The 22,320-nt window shown below is 42.4% G+C and overlaps 1 protein-coding gene across 2 annotated transcripts in view; it reads right to left on the reverse strand.

Moving 5' to 3' along the window:
• The window catches only part of SHANK2 (SH3 and multiple ankyrin repeat domains 2), a 638,838-nt gene that overhangs the window by 536,307 nt on the left and 80,211 nt on the right, over window positions 1-22,320 (reverse strand). For both annotated transcript variants that reach the window (XM_054026918.1, XM_054026919.1), the window contains exon 4: window positions 14,838-15,066. In XM_054026918.1, the coding sequence (XP_053882893.1) occupies window positions 14,838-15,041 (204 nt within the window). In that variant the 5' untranslated portion in view covers window positions 15,042-15,066. The remainder of the gene's footprint in view (window positions 1-14,837; window positions 15,067-22,320) is intronic.

A 22,320-nucleotide genomic window follows, 5' to 3' on the forward strand; every position in this document is an offset into this window, starting at 1 on the left:
ACAAATCCTGCTTGCACTCTGTCTGTTCTGCTCCAAGAGACAAGGTGGGTGAGGTAATATCTTTTATTAGATCTATTGTTGGTGAGAGAGACAAGCTTTTGAACCACACAGAGCTCTTCTTCAGATCTGGGAAAGGAACTGTCAGTGTCACAGCAAATGCAAAGTTGAACAGATTGTTCATCATAAGTAGTTACCACATATTATACCCACATATTATACCCCTCTGAAACTTGTTGCATTATAAGGGACCATTCAAGGTAGAGCAGCCCATTAACACCTTTTCTGCTTCTGGCTGGCTAATAGATGACTTAAACTCTTTGTTGTCCAGCTTCTCACAACATTTGCGGCACTATTTCAGTATCTCTGGGCTTGTCTTCACATACTGCGCTACAGTGGTCAGCGTAGTTAATCAACCTCCCAATGAGGTGCTAGCTATGTCTGCAAGAGAAGCTCTCCAACTGACATAGCACTGTCTATACACGGGGTTATGTTGGTATAACTACATCACTCAGGGATGTGGATTTTTCACACTCCTGAGCAATGTAGTTATACCAATATAGGTATGTAGCATAGACCTGGCCTATAACTAAATGCCTACAAATGCCACATTCTTCTGGCACCTTCTTCTCCAAACTCCTATTGCTATTTTCAGCCTCTCACATTAGAATACCCCATACCCAACCTAACTACCACATAGGAGCCAAATTCTGCCCTCAGTTGCCTCCTTGCAGCCCCATTCAGAATCTTTAGTTCATATTTTAGTTGACAAAAATGTTCTTTTAAAGATATTTTTAAGAACAATCAAAGAATAACAAAAATATTAAGTGCACCTTGGTACAGACAAGTATTTGGCTTGATGTGTTTATTATTATTTATTTAGCATTTACAAAGTGCTCGGCACTGGGCACATCGCAGAGGAATAACAATCCCTGTTCCAAAGAGGCCACAATATTTTACATCTAACAATCTTACAACCACAACCTGATCAGAATGTCCATTTTTAAGCACTTGCAAATAATAAGCAAGCTACCTAGAGAAAGGATCATCTCATGAAGAGGCTGCTGATCTTTCTGAAGTAAAAAAGTGAGGTTTACAAAGCTAATAAAACCAGAGAGAGAACTTTTAGATCACAATAGAGCAGCATCTGCAGCTCCTATACCATAAAAAAACAGTTTTCCAACAGTGAGAAAAAGAAAGCAGGGGTTTGCTCTAAATTTTACATATTGTGTAATAAAAACATAAGCAAGAAGCACTTGAGAAGCACAACTGGTGCTGAACCTTCCAATGGCATATTAGCATATGCAAGTGGGTAATGGATACGATTCATGAAAAACACACTGAACAAAGGCTTAACCCATGCACTTAAGGGTAAAACTAGCCCCTTCCTCAGAGGAAGTTCTGCAGGCATTAAAAATGAAGGGGATATGCAGAAGGGAAGACAAAGCATGGGGGGACAGAATGTGGTTGGATCCAAGGTGGAAATATGTCAGAGGAGAATCTTCTATGGAGATCTTCCTGTTCCCCACTCCCCACATAGGGATGGTTCTGTGGAAGAGGCGACAGAGGTTCCACATCATAGGCCGAGGAATATTCTTCTCCTTTACGTCCTCTAAAACATCTGCCCAGCACTTGGCTGGGCATTGTGCTCTGCATTTGTCCCCGTGCACAATGAAAGTTACACACAGGTGATTTAAATGGCACATGACTAATAATAGACTATCTAGAATTATTAAGTGAATGAATTCAACTTAGAATCTAGTTTCTGTTTGAGGAAATGAAAGGCAGTTCTGAGAGCAGACTAAAGACTCTACCTTTCACTCACTACACTGAAACACTTACTGCCATTTCTAAGAGTTTGAGGAAAGAGAGCAAACTGCAGTTCAAAAGGTACAGAATATACTTCAAGTAGTGAAAAGCTTGATTTTTTTTTTATGACAGCATGTTTGAAAGAGGGGCAAACTTAAGAAACTGAGGAACAAAGTTTGATTTTCATTATAAAAATAAGTCAAGTTTGACCTGTGTCTTGAACAGTCTCTACAGACCTCATGGTCATTCTGAGGCTAACCCTCTGCTGCCAGCTCATTTGATGTAAGGTGATATTTGAACACGCTTGGAATTACCCTTTCCTCCAGCCCCATTAGCTGTTCCATGGAGTGGTCTTGGAGATGATATCCTTTACCTCCACCAAAAAGGTTAATGACTCCTTAAATTTAGGAGATGATCAAGGGACAATAGGTCAATATGTGATACAAAGAAGGATGCACCAAGATGCCCCAGACCATTCATCATTAAAACCAGAAAATAAGAGTGATTTAACTCCAAAAGAGTCATCAGGAGAAATATGTATGCAAATACGTATACATTTACATCTTTATATTACAGTGGTTGTGCAGTCACAATCATTATAACTGAGAAATTGCAATACAATGTGTATTGTAATTCCCTGATTTCACACACAGATTCACAACTATCTAAGGTTTCAGAGTAACAGCCGTGTTAGTCTGTATCCGCAAAAAGAAGAACAGGAGTACTTGTGGCACCTTAGAGACTAACAAATTTATTAGAGCATAAGCTTTCGTGGACTACAGCCCACTTCGCATAAGCTTTCGTGGACTACAGCCCACTTCTAAGTGGGCTGTAGTCCACGAAAGCTTATGCTCTAATAAATTTGTTAGTCTCTAAGGTGCCACAAGTACTCCTGTACAACTATCTAAGGTTTTTGAAAAGTTTAAAAGAAATCTTATTGAGTTGTTTTTGAGTTATGGGGTACTGAATAAACTAAACACACTTAAAAGAAAATTTTTCACTACTTTTTTTTTTTTTTTTTTTTTTTTGTAAAACCATGGCTACTGAAAGAGAAGTGAAATCTGAAACCTGACATACTCACAAAAAATCAGAGACACAGTCCTCAATAGAGATGAGTCTTTGCAAGTTTTGAAATCTATCTATCCATTATTTAACCAAAACATACCCCTTTGAAAACTATATAGTGAGAGTGCACCGTAGAAAAAAGACTTTAACACCAAGATTTTTTTTTTAAAAGTGGGGGCGATCTAAAGTTAGGTTCCTAAGTCCATAATTAGACACCTATATATATGGGCTGATTTTTCAAAAGTGCAAAGCGCATAGTAAAATTAGTGCTCAACACTTCTGAAACCCAGGTCACTCGTTTAAATGCCTTAATATGGATTTAGGAGCCCAACTTTAGGCAGATTTCAAAGTTCTGTCCTACATCTACTCATGTTTACTTAAACAAGAATGTACTGTGCGTGCAAACACAGCTAGTTAAGTGCCACTTGTGGAGTCAATGAACTTGTAAGTGACTTTTGTACGTACTGCAGTTTGAATAATTTGGATTTTTTTTTAATTATTCACTGTTCTCCTTAAAATACAAAGGAAATTAAATGTAAAAATTGGTGTGAGAGTAACTTTAAAGGCACACTGTTAAAATCACAAATTATCAGGAAACACAAAAGCAAAGGATCTCATAAAATATTAATTTGACCACACTGTATATGTATACTATTGTCTAGTCACCTCTTTCATGTTAAATATGTTTCTTACGGCCATTTTAAACAGAGCTCTAAGTAAAGTTACATGGCTGCACCATGAGATATGGTGCACTGTGCTAATCAGGACTTCCAAACAGGCAGGGACACAATGTCTGCTGCTGCCCCTTCACTTAAGAGGGTGCAAACTCTCTCCTCCAACACCACTGGGAAGAGAGGCCTGATCCTACTTGCTTCCCATTCTTTAAAGGTGATCCACACTCAGGGCTGGCCTTACCATGAGGTGAACTGAGGCGGCCACCTCAGGTGCCAACTGTGCGGGGCAGGACACCACTAGGACCCAGAGTGTAGAAAATGGTGTCTGCTGCTGGTCCATATGTATTCTTTCTGCTCTAGATGCACAGAAATGGTGGAGTGCTGGAGGAAGGAGGGCACAAGAGACATAACAGGCAGGCAGGAGAAAAGGTAAGAGAGAATAACAGAAAGCAGCAGGAGCTGCAGGGAGAGAGAGGAGGAGGAGCCTCTTATGTACCTCTCTAGCACCCCCAGGAGCCTGGACTAATTAACACCAACTTCTCAGGGAACTTCCTGTTTCCTGCTGCTTCCCTGAACCCACTTGAGGAGAACAGGCAGTCAACTGAAGTAGTAGGAGCCAGTTAGGCCCTTAAGATGCTGATATCTTCCCTCACTCAGGCCCTGCTACCAGCCTGCTTATTCGTCCCCTTCAATTGAGTGTTGAGAGCCACTATAGCTGGCAGAGAACAGCAGTCATGAGTGAAAGAAGAAAACATCCCTCTGGGGCAGCATTCAGAAAAAGAAAGAAAACAAAGAAGCTTTTCTATCTAAGCAAGGAGCTCCGTTGAGATACATAGACACAAATGTTCACAGTGAGCCTTCCGGCCCTAGTGAGGATGTGAGTGGTGAAGAGATGCCTGATCTTCCAGTTAGAGTGCAGGTGACCTGGCAGCTACTGCAGCATCCATATCTCCATCTCAAATGGATGTAACCATGCACATTCCTGAAGAAAAGTGTAGATCAGAGAAGAGTGTGGTGGAGCTGCTGCTGAGTTTAGTTCCTTAAGTTTGGATGATCCAGGACTGTGGACCCACTTGAGCAGTAGCCTGAGGGACTTCCCTGTACTGCATGGGCCATAGCAAGTGAAAAACTTCATGTTCCCCAAAGACAATAAAAATAGAAGTTTCGATCTAACACATTACTGGCGTGAAATCCCCAATGGTGACAAAGTGGAGAGGCCAGGGCTTATATACTCAAAAACCCAGCATGCTGCATACTGTTTTTGCTGTTTTTGTTGCAAATTCTTCCAGTCTAATGTTCCAGCCACATTGGGTTTGTAGCGGGGTGGACACCCACTCCTGCCCTGAGGGGCTTGAAACAGCCCTAGGAAAGGGCTGTGGCAGGAGAAAACAGCCACTGGGCTGATTTGGGGAAGCAGGCAGAGTGGCAGCCATGCCCCAAACAGAGCCCAGCTGACCCCTATATAAGAGGCTGGGAGCCAGGAGCTCAGCAATCTCTCTCTCTAGCTGTAGAGGGAGACGGGCCTGGCTGCAGGGAGCTAGAGACAGGGTACCTGAGTGGAGCAGGTCTGGGGAAAGGCAGAGGAGCTGGGGAGCTCCAGCCTGGAAAGCCCCAGGCTGTGGCCTAGCATAAGGCTAATAGATACTGGGGGTTGCAGAGGGCAGCCCAGAGGTAGGCAAAGGCAGCAGGTCCAAACCCCCCTTGCCAGTGATGAGTGGCAAACACTGCAGTGTGCACCAGGGAACGGGGGCTAGTTGCTGACTGGCAGTAGCCTTACACTGAGGCAAGGTGGTGATAGGGGGTGAGGGTTCCCCTGAGCGGGGAGACCCTGAGACCGAGAGGTTACTGCCAGAGGGGCAGCACACCAGAGATAGGGGCACCGGGGTACTGGGAGGGACACGGGGGCCAGCGGTAAGGCGAATCACCGACCTGCAGAGGGCCCTCCAGAAGCTGGACGAGCTAATTCCCGACAGAAACCAGCATGAGGCGCCGCAGGGGTGAGTCCGCACACTTACAGGGTTCCATGGGAACAAAGGACTGGAAAAATCTGGCTAGAAATCTCGCATGCCATGAGAAGAGAGCAAATCACCAGAGAGCATTCCATAGCTAAATATGAGTCAACACTGTGATGCTGTTACAAAAAAAGCAAACATGATTCTGGGATGTATTAACAGGTATGTTGTGAGCAAGACACGAGAAGTCATTCTTCCGCTCTACTCTGCACTGGTTAGGCCTCAACTGGAGTATTGTGTCCATTTCTAGGCACCGCATTTCAAGAAAGATGTGGAGAAATTGGAGAGGGTCCAGAGAAGAGCAACAAGAATGATTAAAGGTCTTGAGAACATGACCTATGAAGGAAGGCTGAAAGAATTGGGTTTGTTTAGTTTGGAAAAGAGAAGACTGAGAGGGGACATGATAGCAGTTTTCAGGTATCTAAAAGAATGTCATAAGAAGGAGGGAGAAAACTTGCTCACCTTAGCCTCTAAGGATAGAACAAGAAGCAATGGGCTTAAACTGCAGCAAGGGAGGTTTAGGTTGAACATTAGGAAAAAGTTCCTAACTGTCAGGGTGGTTAAACACTGGAATATATTGCCTAAGGAGGTTGTGGAATCTCCATCTCTGGAGATATTTAAGAGTAGGTTAGATAAATGTCTATCAGGGATGGTCTAGACAGTATTTGGTTCTGCCATGAGGGCAGGGGACTGGACTCGATGACCTCTTGAGGTCCCTTCCAGTCCTAGAATCTATAAATCTATGAATAGGTATAAAGAGCTTGAGATGAGATTAAGGTTAAAGGCCACCATAGATGATCAGCATCAAGAAAAGATTGCATCAGAGTCTCTTTACTGGCAAAATATTCTGAAAAGTCTCATTGCCATTGTGAGAATGCTTGCTACCCAAAACCTAGCACTGCGTGGCACTTCAGATCAGCTATATGTGCTAAACAATGGAAACTTCCTTAAAATTGTGAAGCTGATGGCCGAATTTGATGCTGTATTCCAGAAGCATCTAAGAAGAGTCACCACCCAAGAAATGTATACACACCACTACCTTGGAAAAGCAATTCAAAATGAGATCATACAGTTACCGACAAGAAAAGTCAAACAGAAGATTGTGGCAGATCTGAAGTCAGCAAGATATTACTCTGTTATTCTGGACTGCACATCTGACATCAGCCATACGGAACAAATGACTTTAATGGTGCGTTTTGTAACAACAACAGAACCTAGTGAAAATGTCTCTGCAATGGTGACTGTCAGAGAGCATTTTCTAGAATTTATTGACATTGATGATACTACAGGAGCTGGGTATGACAAATGTGCTTCTTAAAAAGCTGTAAGATATGGGAATTGCAATAGCTGACATGAGAGGTCAGGGCTACGATAATGGTGCCAATGTGAGAGGAAAGAACAGAGGAGTGCAGACACGGATCCTAGAGTTAAACCCTTGAGCTTTTTTTGTCCTATGCAGTTCTCATTCATTGAACTTGGTGGTCAGTGATGCAGCATCAGCTTCTAGTGAGGCTGCTGAATTTTTTAATCAAAGCATCTATGTATCTTTCTCTGCATTAACTCCTCGATGGCAAATTTTGAAGCAACATCTGGGAACAACCACTGAGTGCCACATGATGGGAAAGTTGAGTGGAGGCGATAAAGCCTATCAAACAAAAAATTGGGAAGATAGATGATGCCATGCCATTATGGAGGATAATGCTATGACCAGAACTGTTTGTGGGAGAACAGTGGCAGAGGGAAATGGAATCACCAGAAACATACATAACTTCAAATTTCTGTGTGGCTTAGTGTTGTGGCATGACATACTGTTTGAAATAAATGTTGTAATCAAGAGACTCCAAGGTGTTGACCTTGATATATTTGGAGCAATGGAACAACTGGACAAAGCAAAGTCATACCTACAGTCTTATCGGTCAGATGAGGGATTTCAAAACGTTCTGAAGAGTGCACAGAAGTTGGCAGAGGAACTTCACACTGACACTATTTTCCCACCCATTCAAGAATACAAGAGTCACCGAAGAAGACGACATTTTGATTACGAGGCACAGGATAATCCCATAAGAGACCCCAAACAGCAATTCAAAGTTGAATTCTTTAACCAGGTGCTAGACTGTGCAATACAGTCAGTTGAAGAACATTTCATGCAGCTTAAGGAACACAGCAGTATATTTGGGATGTTTATGATATTCCAAAACTCCTCAGTATACCTGAAGACCACCTACACCAGCAGTGCAGCACATTAGAGACAGTGTTGACACATGATGACATGTGCAATATTGATGCGAGTGATTTAGGTGATGAACTGAAAGCCCTTTCAAGATACATTTCAGCAGGATCAACTCCAAAGGCTATTCTGGAATATATGTGCACAAATAAGATGTCCACCCTCTTTCCAAATGCTTTTGTTGCTCTGTGCATACTTCTAACACTTCCTGTAACAGTTGCCAGTGGAGAACGCAGCTTCTCCAAGGTGAAGTTAATAAAAACACATCTACGCTCCACAATGGCACAGGAGAGGCTGGTCGGCCTTGCAGCTGTCTCAATAGAGCATGAGCTGGCCTAGACTGTGGACCTTCAGGAAGCAGTTCAAATCTTTGCAACCAAGAAGGTACGGAAAGCACCGATTTGATTATTCAAACAGATAAAAATGCCCGTGTTTACTATGCGGACAAGAAAAGTTACATTTGCTGTTCAGGCGTTTGAAAGTTAAATGTTACTTAACATTTTTGAACAAGGTATTTTAAGTTGTTAGTTCTCCTTTATTGGGGTAGGTAGCAGAACAGTACCATGAGAGGAGTAGAACAGGAAGAAAGCAGAATTGAGACCTTTCAAAGTTTTGGCCCAAGTGAGGGGGAATGGGGGCATCATTTGAGCTCCCCACCTCAGATGCCAAAATGTTGTGGGCCGGCCCTGCCCGCACCCCAGGACACTAGCAGGGAATACTCCCCATAGTCAAGAAAATGCAAAGATTGCAATTATTATTATTATTTATTTCTATTGCAATAATATAGAGAGAGGTCTTGAGCAGATTGGAGATCTCATTGTGCTAAACGCAGCACAGACACATAGGGTATGTCTATACTACCTGTCGGATCAGCGGGCAGCGATCGATCCAGCGGGGGATCGATTTATCGTGTCTAGTCTAGACGCGATAAATCAACCCCCGAGCACTTTCCCATCGACTCCTGTAGTCCACCAGGTTGAGAGGCGCAGCCAGAGTCGACAGGGGAGCGTCAGCAGTCAACTCACCGCAGTGAAGACACCGTTATTCACGTAGCTGAAGTTGCGTAACATAGATCATGTCCCCTCCTTCCCCCCCCACACCCGTGTAGACCAGGACATAGTATATGACAGTCCCTTCCCCAAAGAGATTACAACTGTGCCCTGCTTCGACACAAAGGGCTTAAGGGCAGCAGGGGAGATTCTTCACAACTTTCCCTCCACTATATACTCGCTCAAAGGCCAAATACAGTGTGGCCCATTGCATTATACTATTTTTGTCATAAAATATCTACCCTAAAATATACAGGAAGTACAACATGGCTGAGTTAATGTGGCTCTTGAACCCATACATTTTGCATTCCTGGCTTCTTCTTTTTCTGTCTGTGCAACCAAAAAAAAACATTTTTTTGTCATCATTGTGCTGTAAATTGTGTTTAAGCAGTCTGTGCCCTCCATTTCCTTGGTACTAGCAATGATTTCAGAAATTATTTTATATACTGTTTAATGCCTTTTCTTGGTGTGAACACAATCTCCACTTGCTGTAATGTGCACTACACACATGCAGTAAGGATAACATATTCCTTAAATAACAGAGACAACAAGAAATTACTATATATTACAATAAATAGTGATTTCATCTAGACAAATAAAGAACTAATGTAGCAGTTGAAAAACAGAACTACTTTTAAGCTTCAGTGAGTTTGCTGAAGCCTTTTCAAGGCTTACAATATTTATGTCACTGCAGCTGACAAAGCATGTTAGAGTTCTAGGTCAGAATAAAAGCATAGGAAGGTAAATTTCACAGAGCTGGTGAAAATTTACAAGTTTTTCTACAATAACACGTCTTTCCCTATGATGTTCAATGTTTGATCTAACATGTGCAATGAAATAAAAGTGATGAACACACAGTCAATGTAGAAAAAGGATAAGCCTTTGTTAAAAATAGAAAATCAGCCATTTACTCAAAGTCCTGAAATTAGCTTTTTTTTAAACTGATTTAGTCTGAACCTTGATTCTGAAATGATAGTCAAGAACAAAAACACAAAAGTAATTTGATGCAATTTTGTTCTCCTTTTATTAAGCAGTATAATTTTAAAACATCTTTTCTGCTAAAGTAATTGTAATTATATAGGGAGTGGGGGAGAAGATTGTGTTTGGCTTGTAGCTAAAATACAGAACTGGAGATTTGAAATCTATTCCTGGCTCTGCCACAGCCTTTAAGTGTAACCTAAGGCACTTCACTTAATCTTTCTAAGTCTCAGTTTCCTGGCCTGTAAAATGGAAACAATAATGCAGTCCTACCCTCACAGTGGTACTTAATATATTGGGCTTACTTTTCATCTCACTGCCAGTGTACATCTACAGTTGTTTGGAAAATTGGGTTTATTTTTATGTACATTTTTGATGAAAATGAGAAAAAATTCATTTTTGTTGGAAGAACAAAAACCCAAACCCGGAACATTTTGGAGTTTTTTCCCCATACAAAAACATGAACATTTTGAGGAAAGCAGATACTTTCTGATGAAATTCTTGTTTAATCGAAAACCCAATCTTCTGTTGAATAAAAGTTTTGATGGAATTTTTTCAACCACCCCTAATCTGGAGTAATTGAAAGCTGCATCTGGTCCATTAATGTTTATAAAGTGTTTTGAGATGGGTAGGACTAGAAGTAGAAAGGGTTATCAAATAATTTTATTATTATTACATATCAGAAATAATTCATAAACTGAGAGCTCTTCAACACAGCTAGTATCTTTCTAGCACTCTTTAATAGCAAAGGAGCACTGTTAAATGGAATTCAAATCCCTTAGTAATACTACAGTGTCTATTGAGAACTGAAATGTGTGGGAGATGGATAAGGCATGGACAAAATAAAAAAGCTAAATTAAATCTACGACAACAAAGTAACAGGAAAGCAAAGCAGGAGCACCTCATCAACACCTTTATATAAGCCTTTGAAATGTCACTGCTAAAAAAAGCAAAATAGTCAGTTTCGACCATTCACATGAAGAGGATTTTGTGTTGTAACAAAGCTATTAGCAGGCAATGCAGTTCTACGAATGCAGCAAAATGGCCCATATTCACAAATCCATTTTCAGTCCAGAGTTAATAAATTTAAACATTTTTAAGTGGTCAGGACAGTGGGGCTATGCTCAGGTGTAGGAATCTGCCTGCTCAGATCAAAGTTCTGGGGCCTAAGTCATTAAACAATAAAAATCTAGAGCCATGCTGCAAAGCACCAATACAATTAAGCGTAAAACTGACTTGATGTAGCCATTTTAATCAAAAGATAGGCTGGTGGGAGCAGGAATAGAGTTCTAGTCATGCCAAGGTAGACTCTAAAAACCACAGTGGAGGACTTTATTGCAAGCCATAAATATTTTTACAAATGATCCATTTAAGTGTCAAACACAACAGGACTTCCATCTGCCAAATCCGAAACAAAAGTCTGCAGGCTCAATGCAACCAAGTTCCAGAGTAAAACAGCAAAACCACCCTGGCTCTCCTCAGCTCCTGCTCCTTCCTAGAGAACCTCCTTTTCTTACTCAAGATCCAACACCCCATAGCACTTCCCCTTCTTAGAACCCAATCATTAAACAGTATACTACCTAATCCTGTACCATACAAGTCAATGGGAGTTCTGCCATTGACTTCAGTGGAAGCAGGAACAGGGGATGGTTGCATGTTTAAAGCAATGTTCTAGAAAGCCAGAGGATTTGGGCACAATGCTCAACTCCACCACAGATTTATGTGACCTTGGGCTGAAATTTTAAAAAGAGCTTGGGGTCCATCATTAGGTAGGGTTACCATACGTCCGGATTTTCCCAGACATGTCCGGCTTTTGGGGGCTCAAATCCCCGTCCGGGGGGAAATCCCCAAAAGCCGGGCATGTCCGGGAAAATCGGGAGGCTCGGCCGGGGCCTCTTTGTCCGGGGCCGGGGGCATGGTGCCAGGCCGGGCTGGGCGCGGGGCCGGGCCCGCGGGGCCGGGGAGTGAGCCGGGGGGTGCGCCGGGCCGGGAGCTGGGGTCGGGGAGTGAGCCGAGCCGGGGTCGAGAGCCGGGGTCGGGGAGTGAGCCGGGGTCGGGAGCCGGGGTCGGGGAGTGAGCCGGGCCGCGAGCCGGGGTCGGGGAGTGAGCCGGGCCGCGAGCCGGGGTCGGGGAGTGAGCTGGGGGGTGCGCCGGGCCGGGAGCCGGGGTCGGGGAGTGAGCCGGGCCGGGGTCGGGGAGTGAGCCGGGGGGTGCGCCGGGCCGGGAGCCGGGCCCGTGGGGCTGGGAGCCGGGCCCGCGGGGGGTGGTCGGTCGGGGCCGGCACCCCAGGGCCCGAGCCGACCCAGGCTGGAGCCGCCGGGGGACCAGCCTGGGCCGCGCCTGCTCCCCTCCCGCTCCCCCTTACCTGCTTCAGGCTTCCCGCGAATCAAATGTTCGCGGGAAGCAGGGGAGGGGGCGGAGACTTTGGGAGGGGGCGGGGTTGGGGCGTGGGCGGGGCTGGGGGCGGGGCCGGGGCCCCGGGGAGTGTCCTCCATTTGGAGGCACAAAATATGGTAACCCTATCATTAGGGCCAGACTTTCAGAATAACCTGGCCACAAATGTCACAGGAGGAACAGCTGGGTGTTGAACACTTGTAAAAATCTGGCCTTTATTTAGGTACCTAAAGTGGTTTGGCAGTGATGGGGAGCACATAAGTACTTAGATTAGAGCTGAGTAAAATATTTGGACAAAACTTCATTTTTCCAAAAAATGCACACTCAGGTGGGCCTAAACATTTTGAAAATTCACATTAAATTTACTAACTTGTTTCCCCACCCCCACTCCGCACAATCCAAACCATTCAAGATGTTTCTGTTTGAATTTTTCAAAATGAAATGATTTTTGAATTTGAAATGGCTATTTTTTTTCAAATTTTATTTCCATTTTATTTTTTAAAAAGATAAAAAACCTCAAATAAAATGAAATGTTTCATTTCAGTTTAAACAAGTTTGACGTGAAGCCACATTTTTTTGACTTTTTTATTTTGCTAAAAAATTTGAAAAATGTTCGTTTGGGGTTGACCGGAAGCAAATTTTTTTTTCAATTTTTTTGGTTGGGTACACACTACAGCTTCAGTTGGTGTAAGTTATGTCACTCAAGGGTGTGAAAAAATTACATCGACCTAAGCGCTGGTGTGGATAGCACTGTCAGTGGGAGAGCTTCTCCTCCCATCATAGCATCTGCCGCTCACGGAAGCTGGAGTAATTAAGTCGACAAGAGAGCTCTCTCCCATCAGTTCAGAGCATCTGCACTAGCAGCACTACAGCTGTGCAGCTGCATCGGTGCAGCTGTGCCAGTGTAAGCTCTCTAGCGTAGTCATAGCCTAAGAGCCTTCCTTATTAAGAAGAGAGAATTAACCTCTCCCTGTCAACTTCCAGACTAGGATGGCCAGGTGCCCAGTTTTCAACCAAAAAGTCCGGGCGAACAGAGAACTTCACAGTGTCCGATCAGAGCTACTGACAGGACACCAAAAGTATGGTTACTGCAGGTAGGGAAGATGCCAGGTCATCACTCGCACCAGCCCCATCTCAGCCAGGACTACCTCCTAGCTGTGTCAGCCAGCTGCAGCTCCCAGCCCAGCTCCACAGGTGAGTCCCTTCCGAACTGGACGGGACGGGGGGAGGAAAGAGGAGAAGAGCAGCAAGTGATGGGGGTGGGAGGAGGAAGAGGAGCAAACAGGGGGCAGGGCCTCAGGGGGAAGAAGCAGGGCCTGGCGGGGCCTCAGGGCAGGGGCAGAGCATCAGGGGAAGAGGCGGGCAAGGGAGGTTCTGGCACTCCTGCTGGAATGTCCAGTTTTTAAATATTAAACAAAGTTGGCAACCCTAGTCCAGACAGGACTTCTATATTCTACTGCTTCATTGAAAAAAAAAGGAAGAAATAGTTTCAGCTTTTAACATGCATATACCCGAAATGGCAGCATGAAATGACATAGCACATGTCTGCAGAACAGAATTTATTTATAAAATCATCATTGAAAATAAAAATAAATGTAAAAAGTAGGATGCCTACTGTCAACTATCAAAATGCTAATTTAGGAAACAGTGCTCAAGAAGGCCCAAGATTATCCAAGGAATTAATCATAAACTAGGACAGCTCACAGTGCTAGCTAAAGTCAATCATTAATTCCCAGGAAATTCTCCAAGATGAGATCATTATAGCTAACGTAACAGTTGGGGATCAGGGAAGGGTAGGTAGTTTGTATTTATGAAACCACAATGATCCCAACCGCCCAGGGGGGCATGTTTTATGTTTCCCCTGCAGGTCACCTTTAAATAGCATGTGTACCCAGATGGGCAGCAGGAATGTGAGGTCCAGGCAGCCATCTCCAACACCATTTTTATGCAGCTTCCCCAAGCTGAATGTGCTGAGGATGGTGCAGGCCTGATGGGATGGATGGCAACAGCAGGAGGGATCTATCCATACCTGTCTCCTTCTCTCTCTCTCTCTTTTTTTTTTTTTTTTTTTGGTAAGGTGGGGGTTAGGGTGGGGAAGAGATTTTGGTGAGTGTCTCACCGTCACCTCAAGGTCACATCCACAAGCTAACAAACAGTTCTCTACAGTGTCATGGGAAGAGAAAATGTAAAAGATGGTGAGGTGCCAGGCAGTTTTAGAGATGATATCTGAATTCTGTTTTCAATCTCTGTGTTCCACTGTGGTTATAGTTCTCTAGCTCTTCTTGTTCTCAGCCATTCACAAACCTTCTGAAACTTCCCTGGTCTGACCCTTCTTAAAAACACTTTAGACATAAGGTCACAGCATCAAGTACATATGTGAGACTAACTATATTGGTTAGGCTGCCTGTCAGTATAATCTCTTTAGGACAAACACCCATTCTGGTGTCTCACTTGGGTCATAACTGTGGAGGTCGAAACAAAATAGGACATCAGTCTTGGGCACTATGAAATTTTTAGCATAATAAGCCAGATCTTCAGGTGATATAAATTGAAATACTCTATTGACTTCAATTTACCCCCAGCTGAGGATCTGGCCAAACATTTAAAAACCTTATAATGCAATTCCCCTTACCGTTTGCTGTAGGTCAGGTATTATAATTCGTATCACTAATGTGTTGCTCCTATTGTCTTCCATTCTGCTGCTTAGTTTCTCTGATGTAGCCCTGATAGTATCATAAATAGTTTCTTCTTTGGAGCTGTCTGATTCAGATTCGACAGAATAATCTGAAAAGCTTTGTGCCATCTCATCTTCACTTGATGTTGGACTGCGAGGCATGTTCAGTTTCTCTTACCTCATATGGCTATCAACACAAAACACAAGACAAAGGCAAATTATAGGTAAAGTTTCAAACATGGTTCAGATTGAGGTTTTAGTGTATTTTTTAAGCTAATGTACACTTAACAATGAAGTTATCTGTTTTCTCTTACCTCTTTTTCCCTCCCCCCATTTGTATGAGTTGGCAGAGTGCAATGGAAATAATGTGGTTAGCAGTTCACTAAAGAAAGAGGGGTGGGGGGAAGAGAGATGACCTTTCTTCCACGTCACACCCAATCTTCAAAAGGATCCAGAACAGATGACAAGAGTACCAGGCTTGATCCTAAATGGTAATGTTGTAAACTGCATTTGGATTGAGTCTGACTCGAGGGAGTAGTTTTCCCAGTACAAACATTACTTTCAATAGAATAATGTAGATATAAAAAGAGTTTCCAAATTAAATGTAATGCTAACAGAATGGCTGGTGTATTATGAGTCTTATTTGTACAAAATGTATGGATATGACTTCAAAAAAGCTACATTATTAAAAGAACAGAATGGTCTGACAGGCACAAACTATTTGAAATACAGTTAGTCCTCGACTTTACAACGTTCGACTTACAACGAACGGCACTTACAACGTTTCTGAACTGATACCCTGATTTGACTTATGACAATTGGTTTAAACTTTACTATGCTCAGTCCTGCAATGGAATATATTGAGGTTCAGAGTTACGACGTTTCGACTTACGATGCAATTTTCAGGAACCAATTGTGTCATAAGTCTGAGGACTGCCTGTACAGTTCACTGATGAATGATGGGGAGGTAGCGGGAAAATTGTCCAAAGAAAGGCTTTTTGAGTGAGACTCATGAGTTTGGATACTGTATAAATATGCAGACTATTTCATGGATGTGAAGGACTGATAATATTGCATGGAGGCAGACTTAGTGCATGTAGATATAGTGGATGCCTCGCCCCAGGCCTGTCAGTATCCATTGACACCAACACTATTGCAATCCTGGCTACAGCAAATCTTCAGTCATGCTAAACTGAGTACAGATATTTGTGATGTTGGCAAACATCTTGTATGGAGTAGGCTAAAACCAAACATATTTTCACTTGTAAACTAAGTAGCTTTGAACCAAGGTGTCTAGCTTTATATTTCTATAGCATCTTCATCTTCATCTTCATATGCAGAACTGGTAGAAAAATTTCTTTTGATCTTTTTTCAACACACAATACCTTTTTTCTAAAACGTAAATATCCATTTTCAGTTCAAGTCTTCAGATTTTCATTTTTAAAATTGCTTTGTATTTTTTGCCAACCAAACACCAAAATCTTTCAGTTTTCACTTGCCAAAAACCAAATATTTTTTCTGTTTTTCAATTAAAACCCCGAAACAAATCTAAGAACATTTTCAACAAAAAATATTTTTCATGGGAGAAAAAATCATTTCCCAACCAGCTTTACTCACATTACCCTGTGAGGCAAGTACCACAGGTAAGAGAGGCAAGCTAAGCACAGAAGGTTGATCAATTTGGTCAAAGACATTCACAAAACAATTCAGTGGGAGAGTTTAGAACAGAATCCAGGAGTCATGATACCCCAGCCTGTAGACAACATGATCTCCCTACCACAAATGGCTATTGAGTTAACTTCACTATGCCATGAAGCTCTCATGGGAGTAGATTTGTCAACAAAGACATCCTGGAAAATCCTAAAGTCCATATTTAAGTTTGGCTCAGTTTACTCAGACAAACTCCCATTGACTTCAGTGGCAGTTTGCCTGAGCCAGGACTGAATAAAAATTAAGATCCATCTTTGACCTGTCTGTGTAAGGACCTCACTATTGGGCCCCAGGGAAATAGTGTATTTGGTGAATGGGTAGAGAAATACTAGAAGAACATTTTACTATGGTGTTTCAGGATCCAGTTTGAGCCAAATACATTCAACAGTGCTGATTCTCCATTGCCCAGCACCTTGTGCAATCAATTACACCAGTGCAATTCGAATGCAAAGGGGGTGTAACATTTAACATTTTATGCTACTTTGCAGTGGAGCAAATGACTACACAAGGGACAGGGCAATGGAAAGTCAGGCCCAATGCTTCCAATTTCATGGGAGATTAATGGCAAACATTGCAAAAGCACACCAAATAGTCTAAATTCATGTCATCCTGTTATTGCTGGTCAAGGACAACTCCATTTGGTTACTAACTGTGGGCACCAGTGTTACTATTCTCAGCTATAAACCTATAATTAGTAATGAAGACTAAAAGAGTAAATTCAAATATTTGAAAGCAAGCCAGTTTACAACAGTTTAATGCAGACTATTTACAAAAGAAAATTCTTGGGGGAGTATTTTACTGCTTCAGTGAGCTGTAGATTAATGCGGCTCTCCAAAGTACCTTTCCAAAGTCAATAGAAAGAATAAACATTTCAATGGATTTCTTTTTCATCCATTGATACTAAATCATATGTAGCCAAAATATACTAGGTCAATAAGTAGCAGAGCAAAACAGATTAGCTGGTGACAGCTAGGAAAACACATTTTTAAAAAATATCACATTTTTTGTCTCTCCCTAATAACCATTTCAACAGGTAATATATGGAGAGTATTTTTCACCTTGTGCAGTAACTAGAGTTCTTTGAGATGTGTCCCCCTCTGGGTATTCCACTTTAGGTATGCATGTGCCCTCGTGCCTTTGATCAGAGATTTTTGGTAGTAGTGCTCGTTCAGCCTGCACCCCACACATTCTCGTGCTCGTGCCAAGGCTATAGGGGGCTACGTGAGTGAACCGCCCTCAGTTCCTTCTCCACTGCAAAGTCCCCCAAGGGAGATTCTGAAGCATAGGGGATGGAGGGCAGGTAGGAAGCACCCACAGGGACACACAGCTAGAAGAACTCCAGTCACTGCACAAAGTGAGTAACTTCTCCTTCTTCTTCGAGTAGCGTTCCAGTGGGTGCTCCACTTCAGGTGACTCCTAAGCAGTACTTCCCTAAGGAGGCAGGAAGTTCAGTGCAGAGTCCAATACACAAGAGAGAACTGCACTGCCTACAGCATCATCTGATCTTACCGGAGGCACCAAGGCATAGTGATTAGGGAAAGTATGAACAGAGGACCAAGTGGCTGCTCTACAGCTGTCTGAAACTGGTACATCCTTAAGAAAGGCTATAGATGTAGATAGTGATCTTGTGGAATGTGCTATCACTCTCAAAAGGGGTTGAACATGAGTTCTGTTGTAACAGAAGTTAGTGCATCTGGAGATCCACTTTGATAACCTGTTTCAAAATTACCAAACCCTGGTTTCTGTCCACAATGGATACAAGTAAGAAGATCTTCTAAACGATTTGGTTCAATCTAGGTAAAAGGCTAATGATCTCCTGACATTCAGGGTGTGGAATATGGCTTCTTGATACTTTGATGTGGTTTTGGGGGGGGGGGGGAGGGGAGGGGAGATGAATGGTTTGATTAATATGAAATTCTGAGGATACCTTAGGTAAAAATCTTGGAACAACCCATAGTGACATTTTCTCTCTGGTGAGTACCGTAAATGGGGGGTCTGGGTAGAAGTGATTGCTACCAGGAAGGCTGTCTTCACTGAGAAATCTAATAGAGAAAATGCAGTTCTGACCCTGTATTCACACCCTACACACTATTGTAATAATTTTGTATAAAATATGCCTTGTGAGGTATCATTTGAAAACTAATATCTCACGATCATTAATAGTCTTGTGTGATACACGTAAGTAGTGTGTATTAAGAATGATGGCTATATGCTGAAATTATGATTTGAAGCGTGTTTAAACCAGGCATGTCAGGGGAGCTGGTAAACAGGTCTGCCCTATACAAAGTAATATGTTTGCTTCTCTGACCACCCCAGGCATCAAGCAGAGACTATGAAGGTATATCTACATATCAGGTAAAGCTATCAAGCCAAGAGCATGGCATCTATGCTCCAGCGGGAGAAAAGGTTGGCCTGGGTTTCACTTTTCAGAGAATACATTGCAAAGGTTTACTGATCTATAAAGACAGGGGGGGCTCGATGTGGGCCACGAGGATGTGTGGGGCACATGAGCGGGCCGAATGAGCACTTCTCCCCAAAATCTCCAATCAAAGGCACAGGGCACAGGCGCACCTGAAGTGGAGCACCCACAGGGACACTACTCAAAGAAGAATGCAGGGTAGTGGATTTAAGTTACCTTGTATAGGGTTGATAAATTACATCTAAACAGCACGCAAAGGAAGAGTTGATCTGTTCAAACTTCCCAAGTTTTGCTGCATGATTTTCTTCAAGTAAAAACTACCTGCTAAAGAGCCATTGCTGGAACTGTGGAGGAGAATAATCACTTGAATCTCTGACACCCAAGAATCAAGCAATTAGGTTTAATAAAAAGTGAAGCCATACCAGGAGTTCCTTGGACGGTCAACAAGGCAAATGGACAGGAAGCACCTGACTGTTTGGGTTCGGGGTGTAGAGAAATGAACCAGGAGTAGGAAAGGGGAGAGTGAAAAGCAGTATCTACACTGGCAAAAAAAGGAGAACTATAATTCCTCATTACTGCAGCTCCTGTGGTGGTAGCAAAGGAGAAAACAACAGTTTAGGCAAGGTTCAGGCACAGTCTGACCTAACCAACAGAAGAGTTGTACTGATGAAGAATTACAGTTCCTAGAGTATGGTAGACCCAGCCAGAGTGTAAGAAGACCAAATACATTTGAGTCCAAACTTGTGAAGTGAAATTCACAGACAATTCTGTTCAGCTTTGCTGTTTGGGCTGTGAGCAGCATGAAACTGTAATTTGGTGCAGTTTTTAAACAAGTTAAAAGAGGTTTGATTTGGTTATTATGGCTGAGATAAGATTGGTAATTTAGCTGACAGAGCCCTGTTACATTTTACAACTGTCTTGGTTTTGTCCCCATTATATTCCAAAGGCTTTTCCATAAAGCATCATTATTATTATTTTGTATTACAGCAGAACCCCAACTGAGACCAGCACCCTGTTGTGCTAAGTGCTGTATACATACATTGTAAGAGACAGTCTCTGCCCTGAAAAATCTTACAATCTAAATACACAAGAAAGATAAAGGGTGAGAAGAAAAGCAGAGTGGTGTGACTCGCCTTAGGTCACAGAGTCAGTGACCGAGCAGGAACAGAATCCATCTCTCCTTAATGCCCAGTCCAATGCCTTATTCACTGGACCACACTTCTTAATTGGTCTTGCTTGCTGAAGGCTATTATATGGCCAAAATATGAATTATCTGTAGCTAATGTGGCTCCCTGGAATTCATTTTTTTCTGTACTGAAAAAAATATAATCTTTGCTACCTAGAATTAAGAACAGTACAATATGACTGCATTTTGTGGTAATTTAATAATAATACTTATCTCTTAGTGCTTTTCATAAGTAGATATCAAAGCACATCAGGCTTTAAAGTATTTATCCTCAAAACACCTCTGGAGGCAGTGAAGTACTATTATCCCCACTTTGCGGATGGAGAACAGAGGCATAGACTTGTCCAAAGTCACACAGGAAGTCTGTGATACAGCAGGGAATTGAAGCGAGGTTTCCCAAATTGCAGTCATATTCCCAAATACTAAACTAGTCTCCTAGCCACTGGACAATCCTTCCTCTAAATAGCACATTAGTGGTTGTTTTTAGTATAAAAAGGTTTACATCAGGAAAAAATACATTTAAAAACATTAGGACTGTGGCACAAATCAATGAAAGTCAGGAAATTCAGTTTCACATATGATTGATGTGCTTCATTGAACAAAAAGAAGAGTGGTGAGAGATAAGAGAAAAGCATCAACCATAATTTGGAATCTCCTAGACTGTTTGGTTAGTGTTAAACCTTTTGTGTTTATTACTTTTGTTTTTTAAAATGTCTCTTGATTATCTTTCTTTTAAATCTTTATGGAAGGTTATGAAAGTTATGATATTTAAGTATCAGAGGGATAGCCATGTTAGTCTGTATCCACAAAAACAACGAGGAGTCCAATGGCACCTTAAAGACAAACAGATTTATTTGGGCATAAGCTTTCGTTGGTAAAAAAACCCACTTCTTCAGATGTCTAAATAAATCTGTTAGTCTTTAAGGTGCCACTGGACTCCTCATTATTTTTTTATATTTAAGGAGATCAGAACAGCTCTGATACAAACACATCTTGGGATGTGTGTCATACTCATGTAATCAGGTATAGACATATATAATATCAATAGAATAGAATACACACAAACATACCAGAGATATATCATACAAAGGAAATTTAAAAAAACTTCAAACCATGGCAATATTAACAGTTATGTTATAATGTTTGTTCGTCCTGAGAAAAGTTGAGCCTTCCCAACTCAACTCTTTCCACTATCAGTCCCTAAGTGCCTTATTTATGAACACTGGCCAAAATCTAATACACACACCCCGGGGGTTCTGGAACAATTTTTATAGTGGAGGTGCTGAGAGCCATTGAACCAAACTGTAAACCCTGTATATAATGGAAACCACTTCAAGCCAGCGGGTGCTGTAGCACCCCCCTACCCCCCTAGTTCCAGCACCTATGACACTCACAGTAGGAGGAAAGTTCTGCAAGGATTGCCTTACAGAAATTCCCTGATAGCATACCATGGTGGGGAGGAGAGGGATGAGTGAATAGTGCTGTGAGGCAGACCCTAGTATCTGCCCCAAAGCCACAAATTTGGGCAGTCAGTAGGAGGCGAACTGTACTGAGATCCTTCACCTTTGAAGCAGTTGTGGCATCCAGTTCCGTGACCTCTCATGCTACATGAATTCCCCATTAAAGGGGAGGGAAGGAACAAAGACTACAGTGAAAAGTTATATTCTCTTTTCTTACTAAGCTCTAAGGGCCAGTGAAGGAATGGCATGCATCCCTCTGGCTCAAACCAGACCCAACTTGAGGCCACCCACTCCCTGCAACAGTCTATTGAGTCCCTGCAGAACCTGGCTTCAAGAGGCACCCTCCACAGGGGCCAGGGAAAGAACAATAGTGCTGTAGAGGTAGCTGATCCTCTCTCCTGCCCTTTCCACACTGAACCGGAAGAGTCACACACACAGAGGATCCCTGTGCAGGTGTTGAGAGAACCCATTAAATTAATTCCAAGTTTCCTGCATGCCAGTAATAAAAATAAGCATTAAAGTCCTGATTCTGCATTACTTGACTTGAATGAGAGTTGTGGTATTTCAAGGAATGCAGCCTAGGGCTCCATGTGAACGTCCCCTTCAGAGCACTTTATGTTTATTGATGAATTAATCCTATACTATTAGTCTGGTAAATAAATAAAT

The sequence above is a fragment of the Malaclemys terrapin genome, chromosome 4 (assembly GCF_027887155.1).
Source record: "Malaclemys terrapin pileata isolate rMalTer1 chromosome 4, rMalTer1.hap1, whole genome shotgun sequence".
NCBI classification, from domain to species: domain Eukaryota; kingdom Metazoa; phylum Chordata; order Testudines; family Emydidae; genus Malaclemys; species Malaclemys terrapin.